Raw genomic sequence first — 20,250 nt, 5'->3', positions numbered from 1 at the left:
AACCACATTTTTCCCCCATTAGGGTAGCCATTATCTCCTTGCTGTTGACTGAAAATGACACCACAGTTGCTCTGTTGTCTGAAGCTTAGTCCTGATTGGACATTACCTGACAATAAAAAAATGGGTTTGCTGCTTAATGTTGGTGCACTACTTGTTGTTGGACTATTGTTCCGATGCACTATTTTCTATTACACTATGATTGCAAAAGAAATTGCGCTTACAACTACTTCGTAATTTTTTTTGCCTATTTATACTGTAATTCTTTTACCTCATTTTTCCCTTTCCGGTCTTTATTACGTGTTTATATTGTTTATACTGGAGTGCCAAGTCTAATCTTGTTGCAAAAGAATGTCAACTACATTCTTATCAATCACAATAGACTATTCTATTCTAATAAGCAGCTGAGATGTCATTTTTGTTTGACAGCAAATGGTTTGTTTTGTCAATGAATTTGTCATCCACACAGTGGATTCATCAGATAAAACATGTTTAGACTAATGGACATTTGTAAAAATATATGAAGTATAATTTGGGTTTGTCCTTCCCTAGAAGGGTCATCCAGTTTCACAGTTATGCAGTACTTTCTCTCCGATATGATGGTTTTGCGTCAGATATTAGCTACAGGTTTGTGATGCATTCACCTCTGCAGTATTTCCACAAAGTTACCGCTAATTAATCTCGGGAAATTAATTTCTAAGAATATAGCACATAGAATTTTGTGCATACTCCTTCTGTAATATAAATTGTAATGGAAGACTAAATGAAACAATTCAGTTTGACAAGTAGGTTTTTATTTTCAACTTTTGGGTTGACATATTTTGAGAAGTTGTAATCTTGAGACATTAAGCACGAAACTGTACAAAACAAGTATGTGACACAAGTACTCTATGGAAAAGGCTGATGTGTTGCAAGAGTAATGAAATATAAGTAGCTAGCAGATGCAGCCAATTTTTTTGGGAAAACATTCAACTAAATTCTTAGAATAACTTCGGGAATTTTTGCACAACTGGTGAAAACCTTAATAGTATAAATATACGCCACTGGAATCCAAAGCTTTAAGATGGTGAGCATTCCTGAGTTTTGGGTAGTAATAACAGCTGCAGCAGCTTATTATTGTCTTGCAATGTACCACAATGAACGAATTGCCTCTCATCAGCCTTTTGTTTGTATTATGTATAGTGATGAGGCATAACGCTATTTTACTAGCTAGCAGCGACAAGTCGTGCCATGTTCAATGTCCGCTTGACATAATGCTGCTGAATGATGCTTCCTGTCCGCCCGCATGTGAAATACTAGATGAGATCTGAAATTGGTGATGTTATTGTATGCTGCAAATAACAATGGTGCCTTTCAGAAAAAGGGAATAGTAAAACAATATATGCATCACATGCTAGCATTGTTTAATCACTAACTGTTCTGATCTAAACTTTAAAGTCCAAAATAAAATATGATCATTGAGGTTAGTTGTAGAACTCTCATATAAAGTGATTATATACATGTAAGTAGGCCATTTGTACATTTTGCCTAAATGTGAAATAATGTTTTGTTAATTGATGGGCTTTATTTTTCAGTACAAAAATCTCGGAATCACATTACTGAAAATGATATGATCATAGCTGTCATTTTTGAAGGAGAGACAAATTTCTTTTAGCTTGTTGCAGTGCAAAAAATGCAGGTACACTGACAGTTCAAGAAAAGTATTATTTTTAAATACAAATATATAATTTCAACTTTTTACAAATACTATTTACAGCTGGATCTAATTACATGTAAAACACATGTGAACATGTGCACATTTTGCTCTTTCCCTGGTTGCTAGATTAAGAAGCCAAGGAAGTGAAAGAGATGGAGAAGTGAGCGTTTCAGCAAATAGCAACTCCGGCCGTGTTTGTTTTGTCTTGGTTTAGTCAGGCTGTCCAGTCTGGGGCTCTTGCTTGCTGTTTGGTTTGAGTTCTGCAGCTCTATACGCCAAAGAAGGTGCCCCACCTATCACTCTAAAACACAGCCGCCACAAAAAACCCACAATCAGTCCAGGGGCATGGAGCGGGCCCTTCATCCTACACAGTGGTCTCTCCGTTTTTACCGTTTGTCAGCCGGGTGTAAAACTTGTGCCAGGAATGAAGCGTTTTCCCAGACCAGATCCAGAAACCGGACGTGATGCCCACAATGAGTGTCATCAGGTACTTGATCATATAGACGGTGAAGTCCGGCGTCATTCGGGGGCCTGTGTGCTCCGGGCACGGGATAGCCAGGCTCCTGCAGCTATGACTGACCCAGCTGCGCTCCCAGTGCGGGCGGAAAGCCTGCTCGTAGAAAAAGCAGGCAATCACGATGGTGGCGGGAACTGTGTAAAGCACGCTGAAGACCCCGATGCGCACCATAAGGCGTTCCAGCTTCTCCGTCTTGGTGCCGTCGTGCTTCATGATGGTGCGGATGCGGAAGAGCGACACAAAGCCGGCCAGCAGGAAGGAGGTCCCAATGAAGAGGTAGATGAAGAGCGGCGCCAGGACGAAACCTCGCAGAGGGTCCAGGTTGCTGAGGCTGACGAAACACACGCCACTCAACACGTCGCCTTCAATCTGCCCAATGGCCAAGATGCTGATGGTTTTGACCGCTGGCACCGCCCAGGCCGCAAGGTGGAAATACTGGGAGTGGGCCTCAATGGCCTCGTGGCCCCACTTCATCCCTGCAGCCAGGAACCAAGTCAGGGATAAAATGACCCACCAGATGGAGCTGGCCATGCTGAAGAAGTAGAGCATCATGAAAAGGATGGTGCAACCTTCCTTCTTGGTGCCCTGGACTATTGTCTTGTAGCTGTCGGGGTTGAAGCTCTCATTGCACACCACTTTGTCGCCCAGGAAAAAGCCAGCAATATAAGCTATGGAAACCATGGTGTAGCAGCCTGACAGGAAGATGATGGGCCTCTCGGGGTACCTGAAGCGCTGCATGTCCACTAAATAAGTTGTGACGGTGAATAACGTGGATGCGCAGCACAGGACTGACCAGATGAGAATCCAGATGCGTGAAAAGTGGATCTCCTTGTCGGTGAAAAACATGTACCCGCCACCCCTGGCCGGTTCGCAAGGAGCAGCGCAATCCTTTTGTTCCAGGAACTTGTAGTTCAAGTAGGGGGGTACAGTGAGCGCAGAGGGGCAGCGAAAGAGCCCTTCATGGCCGAAAGAGGACGAAACATCCTGGGTGCCAGGAACGGGCAAGGGCGGGACGGTCGCAGCCGAGGAGTCGTTCTGTCCCACGCAGATCTGACCATCACCTAGCACAGGGAAGTTTTCACAGCGCAGTCGGTCTGGCCATTGGAAGCCAAACTTGTTCATGAGGGCCTCGCAGCCCTGCTTGGCCCTCTCGCAAATCGACCGGCATGGTGGAATGGCCTTTTCCAGGACAGTGCAAACTGGTGCATACATGGAGCAGAGGAAGAATTTCAAGTCAGGGGAGCACTGTACCTTCACCAGTGGGTAGAACTGGTGCACTTCCAGTCCCGCGTCCTCCTGATTGTAGTGGCCCACTAAATTGGGCATGATGGTTTGGTTGTAGGCGATATCCGTGCATAGGGGAATTGAGATAGGTTGGCAAAATCCATGTTCCGGAATAACAATTCCGTTGTCTCCTTGATATTGAGCTGATATCCCCACAGACTGAAGGAGAAGAACACACCAAGTCCACATGAAAACCATCTTGTTTTAACGTTTTAAAACAGCAGCTTTAGACAGAAGATATACATGAAAAGTGCATTTAGTAAGTCCCAGGAAGAGAACTTAATTTAAAAAAAAAATGTTCCGGCTGATCATTCAACGAGAGCGACGTCCTCTTTGTGTTTGCTTTCGCTTGGATCGCTGCTGGCTAACTTTTTTTCTTTTCCCAAACTCTTATTCCCTCACTCTTGTCGTTCGATTCTAACCAGAAGCAACACTTGCATTGGACATTTTCAAAACAAGAGTACATTTGTAAAAATAAAATGTTCATTTATATCGACTGAAACTAAAACAGAAAATATTTACTACGCTTTAATAAAGTAAATATAAAAATTAAACTTACTAACAGAGGAAAAAAGGAGGTAAGAGATGAGTTCTTAAATAATGTTTACTTTATTTTGAAAAACCCTGTGGTAACTGGTAGCTATCCCGGCAAACTTGACACAACAGCTGGATTCTGAGGGCCAACCAGATATACGAGTTTAAAATGAAGTTAAGGAAGAGGAAAATGCCCCCATCTAGTGTTCGCATCAAATGCATCAGCCACATCAACTGTATTTAAAATGTTTACATTTTGACGTTCTTGAAGTTGCTGTCTAAAACAATATCATTATTAAAATACCTGTAAACTTATACGTTTCCTCGTGTTTTATACGTTTTTGATCATTAATGCGTAGGCTATAACACTTATTGTACGGGAAAGAAGCATGAAATATGCTGAAATAATTGTTTGTGTTTTTTCCTCGGTGAATAAAATAAAAATGTCTATACAAATTTTCTTTGTTTGTACTCTTGCTGTGATTAATTAGGTGCCGTGACGTTTGTGCTTGTAAGGTTTATTATCGCTTTATAAGGTGAATTCCAATCGTTAATAAAGGGAGTAACTGGCAGAGATTGACAGGTATGTGTTCATTAAAAACAAAAAGAGCAATATTAAGACGCATTTCGGACTCATGTCGTTAAGTTTGTTGAAATCATCGGTAAGACGAAACATTTTTTAGTAAGCACCCGTTTACGTTGATCTGTAGTTCGTGAACGTAAAGGTTTTATTAGCCGGCTCATGTATGTGACAAACAGGAGCCGGCTCCCTTCGAGGGGATTTTTTTTCCTTCAATCGAGATTCGTCATTATGCATTTTTTTCATGGATTCCATGCTGTTGACCTTACAATTTTCCCAGTATATAAACGTTTTTTCATGCTATTTATCGATATTTCTTACAAAGATATTAAACTACATCCATCCCTTTTTCAAAAAACGAAATAGACCAGCAAAACCAAAATGACTAAGTACAGCACCACATACACTCGCATATATGCCTACATCGCATATAAGTATCTTTATTAAACTGCCCTAAAATAGCCACTTACTAAGAGAAATTCAATATATTAATAAAGCATTTACTAAACATTGACTAAACATTGATGACAATTATATTGGAGTTGAGTCTTTTTATCTCTTTTTTTGGGGTTGGGGGGATGGGGGGTTGGGGGTCTGGAGCCCATCCCAGCCATCTCCGGGCAGTGGGCAGGGGACACCCTGAACTGGTTGCCAGCCAATCGCAGGGCACACAGGGACAGACAACTCACTCGCTCATTCACACCTAGGGACAATTTGGACTGGCCAATTCACCTGAAATGCATGTTTTTGGAATGTGGGAGGAAACCGGAGTGCACGGAGGAAAACATTTTTTCTTTTAAACATTAATTCATATTGCAATATGGTTCATTATGTTTGGTATTATAGGGACCCCAAAACGGTATTTTCATTCATTTTTTCTATTTCTATAGCTCTTTCTCCTTTCTCTTCGTTTTCTGTATTTCTTTCTTTTCTTTTTTTCTTTTGTTGCTTCCCCCCTAGCATTTGACTGATTCATTATTTACTTATTCATTGTTTTACCCCTTGCTTACTCTCTGATTTTTCTTTTCTTTTAATTGTCCCCCCAGCTTTAAACTTTTTTTCTTACTTTTTTCTCTTTGTTTTTTTGCCCTTTCTTCCATCTTCTTGATTTTTCCATTTTCTTATTTCCCCCCTCTCGTTTTTTCTTCCTAGCCAGTTATTTCATTTTACTTGCCTTCTTATTTTGTTTCTATGTTTCCCATCTTTTTTCCTTTTATTTTTGTCCTCATTTGTTTCTTTTCCTCCTAGATTTTTACTTCCTTTTGTTGCATTTTCTTGTTTTAAGTCTCTTTTCTTTTCATATTTCTTCTTGGTTCTTAGCTTTTTATTTATTTTTTCCCTTTCTTTCCTTTGCCTTGTCATTGTTTTCTTCTTTTTCATTCTTTTATATTCAAATTGTATTTACCTCCCTTTTAAAGCCATTTCGTGCATGGTGTTACATAACCATTGGTAATAATGTGGATGTAAGCAACAAATACGTTCTAAAGAGCAGTTTGCAAGACACAAGAGACGGTTCCTTTAGGTGATTCAAGCTGAAAGAGTCGTTTCTCGGCAAAAAGAGCCGGAATACCCGTTATTATGTTTCTGTAGTGAAGTGGTTGACACATTTGCCTAATATGCGAAAAGGAATGGGCACCACCAGGTTGTAATTGCACAAGAAACACCACAGGAATTGATGCCCCCACAACCGTAGTGGTTAAGGCATCATACCAACCAACAGTTCAAAATGCAGAACCCTTACGGTTTTCTTTGTACTTCAACCCTCATCTGCAATCATTTAGCCTTGTAAACTCTTTACATTGCTAGAACAAAAATTTGTTTAGCATTTATTTTTTGTTTGGATGAAGGCAGTCGTACTCACTTAGATAAATATTGCCGAGGTGTCAATAGAGAGGGCGTGACAAAAGATGTTGCTAGGAGTATTTGGCTTAAGCTTTATGCTAATTGGACGAAGGCTTGACCAATAAACGCAGCATATCCTGATCGTAGGGCCCTCGCGATGGTTTGAGATCCGTACCTAATTGTTTTAAACTCTCAACAACTTAAGTCAAAATAAGCGAAGATCCAGGTATGATCTCTTAATATAAATATGTTTCATTGCCGAATGATATTTTAGTATTACCTTATCTTTATAATGGCACAAAAAATTGAATGACAAAGATGCTTAGGGGTTTTAATAGACCAGCTAAAAGTCGGTCAAAATGGCGGGTTAAGTTTTTACCATTTTACGTGTTATGAAATAATAATAACGGTTTGAAATAAAGGAATGGTGTTGACGTTGTTCACCGACTTGTTCACACTTGTCTGTTCAATAGTAACAATAAGGTGTGGGCGATCAGGATTTGGAAATGGCATCTGACGAGTTTTTACTTTCTTCCAACGGTCAGGTAAGCTTGTACAATCAACGGACACTCCATACAAATTTTAATCAAGATAACGATCACTTTGTTTAGGTTCATAATCATGTTCAGGAACACCATCTTCAACCTTTGCCATTTAATCACAAACCAATACAATGTGGATTAAAAAAACAAAAAAGGATAGAAAAAAGATGGCGAAATGCCGAATTAATATGAAATTACAGTATACATTGCTACTTACTTGACTTCAAACTGTCTGTTCAAATGTTCAGATTATTCCAACCTTGATTTCATATTTCTTGGGATATCTACTGCCTAAAAATAAACGTTTTCAAAACGGAGTCAGTCATTTGTACTTGTCAAAACAACTCAGTTTCAATAACAACAAAGTATCATAGTATTAGATACTAAAATCTAACGTGCTGAAAGTACACATGGTGGTAATACATATATAAATATTAGACACCCAAGTGTGTTTTTCTCAACAAAAATGCTAATATTTTCACATCATTACTGGGTCGTTATCATGAGTGCTTGAAATCCTTGGAAATGGGCAATTTTTTTGCATTTTCAAGGATTGGAAAGAGCTTGAATTATGATGAAGTGCTTGTTAATGCTTGACGTTTGATTGAAAAATGAAATTGATGGCATGTTTCAAAAGTCTGCTTAAAAATCACGAGGCCAGTGCTTTCTGTTGGCTTCGCTTTGCCATTGTATTTTTTCCCTCATGATTAACGGCAGCTAGCATTCGCTTGTATGGTATTATCCTATAAATCGGCATTGCCGCGATATGGGTTGCGCTCGTATTAGTGCAATGATTGGGTATCAAATATGGGCATTTATTATGGATCGTGCAAAAAAATTAAGGAAGTGTGTCCCAGTGGTAAATTGTAATAGGAAGAACTTCCTGCAACTAAAAATGTAAGCTGCATATTACCTTCATTTAAATAGGGGATAGATTTGTCTCAAAAATATTTACACACGTATTGTTCAGATCATCAAATATATTTGTAATTCATCCAAGATTTAAAAATTATATGTCCTGATAAATGCACACGCAAGATTTTAAATTACATATGTAAATCACAGATGTATGTGCTGCAAAATACCTGACTTTAATCGGATGTCTTCTTTTAATGGTATAGAACTTGAACAATTGGCTTTGAAAGTCTTTAAGAAATGTTTGAATTTGGCCATGAACAAGGTGTGCGAACCTTGAGTTTAGAGCGTTGCCTTACTAATTGTTTTTTTTTTTAGGCATGTTGCAACGGCGATGGTGGAAAAATGTTTATTTCCAGGCAAAGTTATATTAATCAGGAAGATGTGGCAGAGTTCAATCTCTGGTCTCCTATTAGTCACAGCCACCCAAATGAACTCACCGACTGTGCACTAAACAGGATTATGAGCAGGTATTAAGTTTTACATGTTTGCAGATAGGAGTTTTTGTGTGTGTGCGCGTGTAACTTCTTTATCTTTTTTGAAGAACAAACCCAGGAAACAATGACATTGAGAAGGATGTTGAGCTGCATGGTTTAGTAACTAGTATTTTGGATGAAAGTGGTGATACTCAGAGCGGATTCTACAATCAGGGGTAATGATCATTACACTGTTTATCTCATGACTGTGTGTGTGGTATCTCAATTTGACAATTCGATATTAAAATTACAAGATTTTTTTGGTACCAGTTTTATTGTCGGAAAATGGAAAGCAATTTGTGCTGATAATTCTGCTCGACTGCTCACCTGATGGCATTGCAATGACATGAAGGACTAAACATTCTATCAACACACATAGAAACTTTATGAACTATAATAAATAATATCTAATGTTAGGTAAAAACTCAGTTTGAAGATAATCGTACCATGTTACTAAATCATATCAAAGAAAGGAAATATTAGATCAGTAGTAAACTTTGTTTATCACCAATGAATTAATGAATATTTTTTTATGTGTTGTCAAAATAACCCAGTTATTATTTAACCAAGAACTTCATTATGAGCACCACAATACTGACATAGAAAACGTATTGTATTTTTTTTCCTGTTGAGACAATTATGGAATACTTGTGTAATTACAATTCTGATTTCTTCCAGAAACTCATCTTTTGCCAATGGTCTTTGGTATCCCAAGACTTGCAGTAAAGACCTTTTGCCAAATTCCCAGCCTGAGAATAGAGTTCACAATGGTTTTTGTATTCAGGCTCTCATTCGGTCACAAGTGGTGTCTACAAATGAGCAGTTCCATCAGAATCCTAGTAGCGTTCCGGTTAATATGCACTCTGATGCTAGTATTCCTTTTGGAGACAGAGATAAGAATGGGAATCATCTAGAAATACTGCCACCAGTTCATCCCATCTCCACAATAGCAAAGCACATAGCACCACAGACTTTGAAGAGCAATTATGTCCTGCCAGATTATTTACACCGAGCAAACAATCAGCCCATTAATGACTTTTGTCAAGTTAGCGAAAGCTTTCGGCTCCAAAACAAGATGGGCCTAGATTATTTTGAGCAGAACTATGGTGCCAGGGCTCCAAAGCCTGTGAGAAAGGATGAGCAAGACGTGTCGGAACACATGGACCAATTACATATTGGTTTGAAATCTCTGGCAAGTTGGGCTGATCACCGACCTTATGAAAGTTTTTCAAACCTAAAAAGGACAGAAGACCCTGAGCAATGGAAATTTCTAACAAGGACTGAGAAGGACTCCACATGTCATAGAAGGTATTCCCCTGTTTTAACTACAGCTACTGCAAAGGCTGCAAATGGAGCCGCAGCCATGCAGACTCAATTAAGGTACTCAGAGATTAAGAATGGAGGTAAACATTGCAAAAACAAAGATCCACCCCTGGCATCATCAGCAATGCAACCAGATGAATTTGTGATCCAGTTTTATTTGCACCTGGATCAATGCTCTGAACAGTTAAGCTACCTTGAGACTGAGAGGAATAAGGTAGGCCTGCACAAGTGAGATTTGTTTTTCCTTTGTTAAGTCTGATTCTTTTCTTTTCAGAGTGTTGTTGTCCTTGCTAAAACATTTCTTGGTGAATGGACACCGCCTGCGCCAGCACCAAACCCACCTGGACTTTTAATTCAAGGCACCCAACTCGATCGTCATATTGTTCATCAAAACAGGGAGCTAGCCAGTGTGAGTATCAATTGGAAACATCAACTGGAGGTGGGTTGCCTTTCCAAAAAAGCTCACATTTTTGTTGAATTGGGTCTTTTGCAGGTGAGATGGCTTTTGCACAAAATGGAGTGCGTGCGCAAAAAACCTTTTCACGTGAACATTAAATTGGCACTGACAAATCATCACCAGGTCTTGTTCTGCATTCAAGAGAGACGCAAACAAGACCTTGCCAAAGCCTTTAAGAATCAGTGGCCAGGAGTTCGACACACAGTGGACAATGGTAAACTCAATGCACTTATCGTATTTTCACGACCATAGGGCACACTGTGTGAAAGGGCGCATTCTCCGTAGCTGGTTCTATTTCTGTATTTAACACTACACAAGGCACACCCGCCCGGCAGGGCACAAATGCCTTTGCGCATGCAAGGTGCAAACGCTCTGTGCTTTACTCTTCTATTACATTCCCCCCAAATTAGATACGAAGACGTTTTAGTAACATTTGCGCGAGGGGTGACATTTCATGCGGGGGGGGGGGGGGGGGGGGGGGGTGTTGCCTCATTTCTCGGGACAACACATACAAACATCAAAGCGTGCGCATTTGAAAATACAGCGGCAGCAAAACTGAGTTCTGTTGAGGTTTTTTTAAGTATTACACACACCGATAAAATCTTGTCAAAGTCGATTTTTCAGCTTCCTCCACTTGCGAACCTTCGATTCATCAATTTCAATTCTTAAGCAGCTGCTCAGTTCCCATTGTAGAAATCAACGCATCATTGTGAACGAAAACACAGAGAGCATTTATTAGAGGGAAAGTGAGCTTTTGGATTTAAATAATATTTCTGTTCAGCCTGCGGTAGTACAATAACTTTCAAATTGCTAGATACGCTACGGCGTTCGCATTCAGAGTGCTTACTCAAAAAATGCATTGTGTCTTCTTTTGCGCAAGCGGAATGTCGTGGTGTTTACATAGGAGACGTATAAAAGTCACAGGAGTTTGGATTCAGTTGGAAATGTGAAGGATCTCACAAAAACATCTGATTTCACCCAAAAATCTCAATTCAGCATTGTGGTCATCGTGTCCTGAGCTATGCACGCTGCTTTACATCACACATAGGGCATACTGCACGATAGGGTGCACCGTAAAATTTGAAGAAAATCTGAGACTTTAATCTGCGCCTTATGCATGTACCTGTAATTGAAAAATATTTTTTTAGTAATGCAGTGAGGCCTCTTCTTATGAGCTGAATTCATTCTAAAATCGTGCTTGTAGCTCAAATTGCTTATATAACAAGCCAACTTTCCCGATATGAAATAATATATTGGTCCACTGCCGTCCTCCCAAAACCATACAAGTGAACCTTAAATAGCTACAAAATACCTCTTCCTGATCACTAAAAACACATTTAAATAGTAATTAGACACGAAAACATTAAGAAACAAGATAATTAGGAAGATATTAATGAAATCAAATGTGAGCTTATTATGAGTGCTGTCACAACTGTGTGCGCATGCTGCATTATCCTCTGCAGCAGGGGTGGCTGCAATGAGTAGTCACAGAGCATACCTATCCACTTTTGAGTTTTCCCCGTGTTTTAGACGGGTTTATTTTATCATTTCACATTGTATACACCTTATGACAACTTTTATATGGGACATTTTCATTTATAAAAGACTGATCTCATCTTGCCTATTTGGGCTCTAATCTGGATTGTATCTGTCACTGGTACGAGACAGCGTCATCATGGATTGCTAATATTGTGGCTGTATTCAACATAGTCTGTGTTGCTGTGAGTAAATAGGTGTCAGTTTATTATTGCTTAATAAGGATTAGTAAGCATGAATAAAGAGAGAAATTAGCGGAGGTTGACAGGTTTGATACTACGGTTTGCGCGGATCCTTGAAAAGTCTTAAAAGGCATTGAATTCATTATTCAAGAAATGAGGCCTTAAAATGTCTTAAATCCATTTTTCAAAATTTTAAAAAATGTAAACACACTAAGAAGATTTATATTTGTTTTAACTGAAAATATTTTGTAACATTTATCAATTGTCCTTTTTTAGTAATTTACCGATTTATGTTCGTGGCAACTTCGCATGACCACATTGATGGAAGTGTTAAAAGCGGTTATTTGATTTCAGGCGAGCCTTTCAGAACATACTCGTGTCTTTCGTCTACCCACAATAAATATAGCAATTTCGGACCGAGACGTTTACTTTGGACCATGGTAAGTGTACATTTAATGAGAAGTGGCTGTCCGATGAGCATTTTTTTGCCATAGCTAAAAGCTGTGTGGGGTAATGTGTATGAAATGGGAAAGACATATTTGTATTTTTTGTTTTGTGTCTTTCAATTGTTCTTTTAGTCGACTAGGTTTTAAATTTGATTTCAAAAGGCATAAAAACGCTTTAAAAGTCTTATTTAACTTCCGTTAAGCCGTAGGAACCTTAGATACGTAGGCATGAACTGTACGCTTAGAAATAAAGTTACTGTAACTTTAAATGAACAAAGACTTTCTTTATAACGCAATTTTTATTTTTTTGCTCGTAGTAGTTTGCATGCACAAACTGGACGAGCTGATCCTGGCAATAAGCAGTCACAAGCAGTGCGCGGTTTCGATCAGTCTCTAGTGGTAGCCTCTGAAACTGAACTGGATTTTCCTGGGTTAAAAAAAAAAACTCCCTTTACTGAAATTGTCATGTTAAGAGGTGCTCATATTAAGAGGCACCACTGTAAATACAAACAGGAGATGTGGTATTTAATCTGAGATATTCTGCTGTAGTTGGTTTTGAAATCCATGAAGCAAATATATTTGACGAGCCTAACCCGAAATGTTCTTTTACCTAGAATCCAAGTTTTTAACCAACGCCTTGAAGGAGCTCGTCACGACCACCGTCATGCTCCGCAAAGGACTTTGGTGCGCTCTCCAAATGACCTTACCCACCCGAACTGGGTCCAAGGATCAGCATGACTCCACCAGGGAGCTACGTGAAGCCTTGTGGTACAACCACCTGATAACTGTCCCCACTTAGGTCAAGAAGCTCCAAGCCCAACCCTGAGAGACCGGGGATGAAACACAAGCAAAAAGATGCCAGTTTGCCAGCCTAATTTTAGAGATCGGATATTTAAAAAACAAAAAACTTGAATGTTGCACTGAGCTGAAAATTAAGTCAGTGTAATGATCACAAGAAAATGAGAGAAGCCGGTTTCGACGTTAGGATGTATATAGTTGCTACATAAACTGTTCAGAGGGAAAAATAAAAGACCTTAGAATGTTGATTTAAAACACTAGCTATTTAAGGTATGTCCCAATCACGAGTCTTAAACAGTATTTACAATTGTCAAGAGAATTTGAATCATTATTTTTTAATGAGGAATAGACCCAGTTACTGTTATTCATATTTTTTTCAGTTTTATACTTAAGCAATTAACAATTTGCATCAAAGCATTCAAACTGATTTTAATGATTGTGGACGGTAAGAAAGCCAAGGTGAAACATACATCAGCACTGGGTCAGGATTAGTTGGACACAACTGAGATAGAAACCACCTAATGTTCAGGAGAATTTGTTCAGTTCACCAAGTTTTCATTAAACACGTTCCTGGTCACTTTTGAAATTGTACATCGTTCACAACATTTTAAATAGTTCCTTGTTAGCATTTGGATTGTTCTGGCCCTTGCCTTTTACAAACTCATAGCTAAAATAATTGTTTCGTCCTCTTCCAATTTTATGTTTAGTACAACTGAAAAGTCAATTAAAGCAATGCCAACCACACAAAGTTTATTTCTTTGAAAAGACTGAATTTTAAAACAAATGTTTGTTGATTAACTCATTTTTTACACAATAGCACACAATTGAATCAAAAGGTTTTGATAACCAAGGCCCATTAATACATAATGTTCCAGAGCTCGCACGAATCAAAAGATCCACAGCAATCCTCTTGCCGTCAACCACTAGTGAGAAGAGATTAAACCCGAACCCCCCCCCCCGTCACATTGTCCTTTCTCCTGCATCTATCTTTTGCGTTCCCCCTTTTGTGTGCGTTTTTTCTCCTTCTCCTTCCTGTCTTGTTTGGCCAGTTTGTCCTTCTCCCGCTGCATCTTGTCAGTTTCCTTCTTCTTCTGTGCGTCTTCTCGGGCCTGCTCCCGCTTTTGCTTCTGCCGGTTCAGGACCTCCTCCACATTGGTGTTTTTGAATATAGCTATACCCCAATGCAGGTCAAGGACAAAACAGTAAAACAGACACAAAATACACACACAAAATAATGATGCTCCTTGTTCCTTAGAGTTGCAGAGGGGTGCATAACTTGACTCCCACAATTCAGCTACTTTAAACAACCAGCTCAATACCGAAACACAATCCACTAGTCTACACTAAGCCAGTTTTAAAATGAAGGTTGTCATGCAGGAACACAATTGCGTCTAGACTAGGATGAAAAAAAATCTAAGTGGGGTGACTGCTCTGTGTAGCCCTCAGAGCCTTTTTTTTTTGATTATGTTAGACTTGACTATGAAGTTTGAACAAATCACAATGTATGCACTTGAAAGGTAAGTTTGGGCCTAACAAATCCAGCCCGACCCAAAAGTATTGAAACCCGACTACCTTGATTGACGCAAACCTGAAATTTAATTTTTTTGTCCGCCGCTGTCGGCACAATTAACTCGATTTTGCAGGACCAGCCCCCAAAAAATAATTTTTATATTTTATCTGTGAAAACTCGAGATGTACAAGTTTCAACACTTCTCATGAAAATGTCATGGCATGCAATTTTTAAGTATCACTTCATCCCTATGTATTTGGCCAAAAAAAAAACAGGATTTCCTAACGTTAAAATAATAGAGATATTTTATAAACATAATAAATGCATTTAAAAAAAATAACGCTGGGATACAGAATAAAAGCCAGACAACAAGAGCGAGATAATTCGATGCGCACTTGCTTAATTACATCTCTATAGTATGAAAAAGGAAAATTTAAGAAAATTATCAAAAAACAAAGGCATAAACTAGATAATAAAAATAATATTTTAATTATTTGCATCAAAACACAAAAACAACCTGCTTTTAAAAGTGTTGAAACAAAATAAAAAGGAACTCTTTTAGGAACATGTTCTTCAAATAAAAAGGTCACACTAAGAACAGGCCTGTTGTAAAGGGTTATTTATCATAATATATAATAAACAAGTTAAATGGAATAAAACGTTACAAATTTAAATTTTAAAAAAGAACAAAAATAACGTGTTTGGACCACCATTAAAAAATATATTTAACCAAACAAAGTTCAACAGGCAGAAAAATAAACTTATTAATAATAACATGACTCAAACAAGGAAAAAAAAAAAAAAACATTATCCTGTTTTAATAAAAAGCAATAGCTCAGTGTAATACAATACATTTCAAACATGAACAAACTATAAAGGCTGCAATTAGCAAAACAAATAGAACAAAACTTTGACGATGAAAATCAATTTACGGCCTTGTTTCTTGGTCTTTATTCCAGTGAAAGAGAAAATAATTAAAACCTAAGACCATAATTAAAATTTCAAATTCAAAGGCAGGATATTGACGTTGCTTAAGTCAAGTCAGGTTAGGTGGTCATGAAGAAAAAAAATCGCATCAACTGAGCAAGATTTTAATGACGTTCTCAGTTGATCTCTCTTGCGTCCCGCTGCGCTCAAAACTCGCCCACTGTTGCTGCTGGTTACGGGTATTTTACTAACTTGGCAAGCTTGGGGTGTATGATGGAGTTTATTCTCCTGCGTGGATTTAAAAAAGCAACAAGGATGCAGCGGTGGATTAGGGCCCAGTCACACAGCCGTTTGCGTCTGTATCGCGGCTGAATCACGACCAGAAATTTCTGCCCGTGAAGCAGACGCTGTTGGACGCTTTGAGATCGCGATACAGACGAGATACAGCCGTGCTTTGCAGGCAGCAAGAAATTCACACGCGGTTGGCTGCGCGAAAAAGTTTTGCGCTGCTCAAAACCGCGGGCGGCACACGTGGTACACACGCGGATATGACGCGGTACAGACGCGGAACGACGTGCTACGGCCGCGGCCAGGTTACACGCGGAATTTTAGCGGGTAATCGCGGGTGGAGCATGGTCATAGCACGTTTGTTCTGCCCCTGTATCGCGGCGTTATCACGTGAATTAGCGTGTGTAACACGTGTGACGGTCAAACGCCTTTCTCCGCGTATATTCAGCGTGATTTGCCGAGCACACGTCAGTTGTGGTCGAGACGTCAAGGGGTGAACATGGAACCCCGTCACCGTAGTGACCTTGTCTTAATCTATTTTTATTTCTTGACATTTCATAACAAGATAATAAAATAAAAATGGAAAACTATTACAATAATAACATATTGGCTTCTTCTTCGGTGCCATAGCTTGAAATCTTGATCTTCCAGGACTGTCTTGAGCGGCTATGATTTCTACAGCCCGGCTCGGCAGCTTTTATACCCGTGGTCCACACGCGGAAAGGACGTGGAACTGACGCGATGAGGAAGGGGAACAGTCGCCGGCGTCTGTTTTGCGGGCATACCACGGATGAACAGCGGGTTGGCCAATTTTGCGCATTTTCTACTGCAGGCAACCACGGGGAGGGGAAAAAAAAAAAAAAAAAAAAAAAAAAAAAAAAATCGCAAAATTTTACCCTTATCAAGACGCAAAAGGCTGTATGACCAGGCCCTTAAGGAAAAAAGCAGCGCTGCAGCGAGAGAGAAGCCCAGTCTGTCCCAACCCGGATTTCGGGTCGGGTTAGGGTTTAAGATCTTACCGCTAATGCACTGTTTATAATTGCAGTTGTGGTACCTAAACTGCCTGTGAGAGCCAGTACGGTGCCACACATGATCCAAACTGAATAAATAAAATTAATAATTTTACTCTGTAGTATAAGCTTATCTATGTTTTTTGTGTTTGTTTAGTGAAATATTGGGACAAACAGATCTACATATTACCATTGAAGTAGATGAGCATTGTAGGAAAACCAGTTGGTGGTCTATTTGTCTACAGCTAAAGATAAAGCTTGAGGTCCCTTCCCAAATTCTCACATCTACACACAATAACCTTAAATTCACGCAAATAGAAATGCCCACCCCTAAAATAAGAGAAATATGACCATATTAGATTGATCAAAGGGCAACAATCACTTATATTTTTTAAATTTTAGTTGTTCAATATATATTGGCCACAAAAGTGACACTTCATGTAACATTTTGGTTTGTTGAAAAGACAATTGTATGAAAAGGATACACTTGTTTTGTCCAGGAATTGTGTTTCCAATTGGAGACTCGTCTTCTTCCTCACCTTCAGTGTTATAGTCAAGGAAAGCAAATCCTTTTTGTCTTTATAATCCAATGTAAAAAGGAAACTGACCCATTTCCACCAGCAGTGTGTGTGACTTGGTACTTCTACTGTATTTGGTTCACTTGGATATAAAATAACTAAGAATCCCAACATAAACAAACAAATGGAAAAGATATATACATTTTATTTTCATAATCAAAAATATCAAAATTATTCTTCAGGTTAAAGCTCACTTGAGTAATAAAAGTGAAAACAATTTAGGTAAATAAGGTTGCAATATGAAGGATATTCCTCTCCGTCAGTAACGTTGGCGTACTGCGCCAGGAGGGCCTCTTTGCGTTTCTTTGACTCTTCTGACACTTCTTTTTGCTTCACTACAATTTGGGCCTGCTTCTCAATCAAACTGGCAATGGCCTGGACTTCAACTGGTCAAGGAGACAAAAGTACTCAATGTTTTAGCAAAAGAGGCTGTTTAAAACATGCATTCAAAATAAAGCTGAAACGTTTTAGCGTCATCTGGCACTAACAAAAATGTGTGTTGTATTTTTTCTTTAAAGACTTTTACATGTTTACCATAGAATGCCATGTCTCATTTTGGTGCATACAACGCGTCACAACGTCTATATGAATGACAACTCAATTAAATTTGCAAGATCACCAAATCCTGCATGTTAGAAAACATGAGTAACATGAGGTGTTTTTCAGGCATTAAAATGGCTCAGTGGGTTAAATGGTCATAATAAGGGAAAAAAAATGTTTCGGAACACTACAACCTGACAAAATATTGAGGTCTGTGAAACCGTACTGTTTCAGTGATCTGCAGAAGGTATCACACACATTGGGGTCATTGCATGCAACCAAGATAAGGGGTTACCCTGGATATGTTATTTAACCTCAAGTCGGTTGCATGAAAACAGGTTAAATTTTGGTTTGTCTGGTTACTACGGTCACATATTCCCTACATCAAGCCTGCTCCAGACCAGCCTAACAACCAGGCTACATACAAACTGCTACTACAATGCACTATTTATAAATAATGATTGCACTAATGTTATAACTTGGACCAGTCTCTAAGCACTACTTTGCCAATATTTTTGCATATTACTCCTGACACTGTTTTTATTATTCTCTTTAAAGACTTTATTACATGTGCCTTGTCTTAAGTCGTTGCATACAACGTTGCAAAACGTTAATATTAATAACAATAAAGACAACGGAATCATTCAGTTGCGATTAGAGGGAAATCTAATAATTTATCAACAGTATTCGCAACAAAGCTCTGAAGTCAAACATCAGTATCATATCAATGTTTCTAGACATTCACCATCTCCAGCGTCACACTTGTTTGTCGATCGCTTGCAATACTCTGTCCAATGCATGATGATTTGCTGGCAGACATTTTCTAACGTGTCTTCCTCCTGCTCGAAACAAAATTGTCAGTGTATACAAAATGTTCAACGGTCGTCCTTTTTGATGTTGTTACTTTGTGATGCACACATAGTACAGGGTAGTACTGTATTTAGTCTTAAACATTAGCATAACATGTAGGCTTCGGTTTGGCTTGTGCTGCCTAATGAGGAATCATTTGTGTAATGCGTCCCATAAATAACAAACTTTGTTCGAGAATAGAAACAGCTGTCATGTTGGCTTCGTGCAACATGATGGCGTTGCTAGCTCACCAAAAATGCCGATAAAATCCCTTGAAGCGCGTCTTGTTTCTCTTCGTCGTTCTCCTCCTCCTGTAGGACACCTAAAATGTAAGCACCGTACACCTCACTGTCTACTTCCAAATAGTCGAGCCGCGCATTTAGCCAAGTTTCGAACTCCCCGGCATCTGTGCCGGGCGAGGCCATCTTGTTTTTTTGGGTCCTTAAATCGACACGCGTCTGTTCCTCGTCATGCCTGTAAGCAAATTGGAGCCAACGACGTATCTCTAAACACGAACAAGTCACGTTTTAATCACATTCAATGCAAATATGGACATTTGACACTAACAAAGATGTTATATAATGAAATTGTGAATATGCTCGATTGCTAATAAGATTTTCGAGAAGGGTTGTTCAAACCTCACATTGTGTTTGCTGTTAAAAACGTCATATTGAAATATAATATTGTGAATGTGCTTAATTGCTGTTGAGATTGTCATGATTGTTTTCTGTTATTAGTGTCAATAAATTTGTTCAAACCAAAAATTTCACCACACGTTTTTTTATTACAATACCCATGTATGTACCACATTTAAAGGATGTGTCGTTTGAGGTGTCCTTAAAACGTTGAAAGTAGAATACTTTCTCTATTAGTAATGTGTAAACAATGCCCATACCTGTCAACCTCCACGGCTCCACGCTCTTACAAAATGCTGTGTCGAGAAAAATTGTTCAAACCTCACATTGTTTATTTGCTGTTAAAAGTGTCAATAAAATTGTTCAAACCAAAACATTTTCCCTTACAAAATACAAAATAATATTACACATTTTTTTCAAACGTGTTTATTTATGTAGTTTAACATGCTATATTGTACATGTGTTTCGTTATATCATATATATTGTTAATTAACATTTTGTTGTGAGATACTGAGTTGCTAGACATGAATGAGGTTTATTATAAAAAAAAGTAGCTTGGACGTTCACTGTAGAAGGAAAAAATACACGCAAATATAATTAAGTACAATAATACATTTTCTTTTTCAAATTATTAATTCATTTTCTGCATTTAATTTCTGTTGGTAATATACTGATTAAAGGGATAACCACAAACCTGTCTTTTTTCATTTTCTCCTCTCATACTTCAATTTTTTCTTAACTTCTTTATTGTATATATAAATATTATGTATACCAAAAAGTGAATTTCC

General features: G+C 38.6%; 3 protein-coding genes across 5 annotated transcripts; 1 reads left to right on the top strand and 2 right to left on the bottom strand.

Annotated features, from left to right (window-relative positions):
• Positions 1-769: 769 nt before the first annotated feature.
• fzd2 (frizzled class receptor 2) lies at positions 770-3,853 on the bottom strand. 2 transcript variants are annotated; one of them, XM_088328939.1, is made up of 2 exons: positions 2,379-3,853; positions 770-2,303 (listed from the first exon to the last, which is right to left on the bottom strand). In XM_088328939.1, exons 1-2 carry the CDS (start codon positions 3,690-3,692, stop codon positions 2,058-2,060), a joined length of 1,560 nt encoding a protein of 519 aa, XP_088185065.1. In that variant the 5' UTR covers positions 3,693-3,853; the 3' UTR covers positions 770-2,057. The 2 variants fall into 2 exon arrangements, with proteins under 2 accessions (XP_088185065.1, XP_088185059.1); XM_088328933.1 differs by having other exon boundaries at positions 770-3,853.
• Positions 3,854-6,586: 2,733 nt separating this feature from the next.
• meioc (meiosis specific with coiled-coil domain) lies at positions 6,587-13,887 on the top strand. The gene is made up of 8 exons (XM_088328901.1): positions 6,587-6,676; positions 6,924-6,995; positions 8,226-8,377; positions 8,452-8,559; positions 9,062-9,920; positions 9,981-10,115; positions 10,200-10,377; positions 12,942-13,887. The coding sequence occupies exons 2-8, from the start codon at positions 6,957-6,959 to the stop codon at positions 13,124-13,126; spliced, it is 1,656 nt and encodes a 551-aa protein (XP_088185027.1). The 5' UTR covers positions 6,587-6,676; positions 6,924-6,956; the 3' UTR covers positions 13,127-13,887.
• On the bottom strand, positions 13,850-19,317 carry ccdc43 (coiled-coil domain containing 43). 2 transcript variants are annotated; one of them, XM_088328913.1, is made up of 5 exons: positions 19,079-19,317; positions 18,724-18,817; positions 17,689-17,824; positions 17,346-17,404; positions 13,850-14,296 (listed from the first exon to the last, which is right to left on the bottom strand). In XM_088328913.1, the coding sequence occupies exons 1-5, from the start codon at positions 19,250-19,252 to the stop codon at positions 14,109-14,111; spliced, it is 651 nt and encodes a 216-aa protein (XP_088185039.1). In that variant the 5' UTR covers positions 19,253-19,317; the 3' UTR covers positions 13,850-14,108. The 2 variants fall into 2 exon arrangements, with proteins under 2 accessions (XP_088185039.1, XP_088185048.1); XM_088328922.1 differs by having other exon boundaries at positions 18,724-18,820; positions 19,079-19,301.
• Positions 19,318-20,250: the final 933 nt, after the last annotated feature.

Source organism: Urocampus carinirostris, chromosome 1, assembly GCF_059441175.1.
Source record: "Urocampus carinirostris isolate Australia breed hairy pipefish chromosome 1, RoL_Ucar_1.0, whole genome shotgun sequence".
Lineage (NCBI taxonomy): Eukaryota > Metazoa > Chordata > Actinopteri > Syngnathiformes > Syngnathidae > Urocampus > Urocampus carinirostris.
This window is presented reverse-complemented; position numbering and strand designations above follow the sequence as displayed.

Coding starts and splice junctions, on each gene's coding strand:
- ccdc43 (XM_088328922.1), bottom strand. CDS start 19,252: ATGGCCTCGCCCGGCACAGATGCCGGGGAGTTCGAAACTTGGCTAAAT. Junction 17,405..17,688: donor AACGTTACTGACGGAGAGGA/ATATCCTTCATA, acceptor TGACTATAACAC/TGAAGGTGAGGAAGAAGACG. Junction 14,297..17,345: donor AATTCCTGGACAAAACAAGT/GTATCCTTTTCA, acceptor ATTGGGGTATAG/CTATATTCAAAAACACCAAT.
- meioc (XM_088328901.1), top strand. CDS start 6,957: ATGGCATCTGACGAGTTTTTACTTTCTTCCAACGGTCAG. Junction 8,378..8,451: donor CTAAACAGGATTATGAGCAG/GTATTAAGTTTT, acceptor TCTTTTTTGAAG/AACAAACCCAGGAAACAATG. Junction 8,560..9,061: donor AGCGGATTCTACAATCAGGG/GTAATGATCATT, acceptor GATTTCTTCCAG/AAACTCATCTTTTGCCAATG.
- fzd2 (XM_088328933.1), bottom strand. CDS start 3,692: ATGGTTTTCATGTGGACTTGGTGTGTTCTTCTCCTTCAGTCTGTGGGG.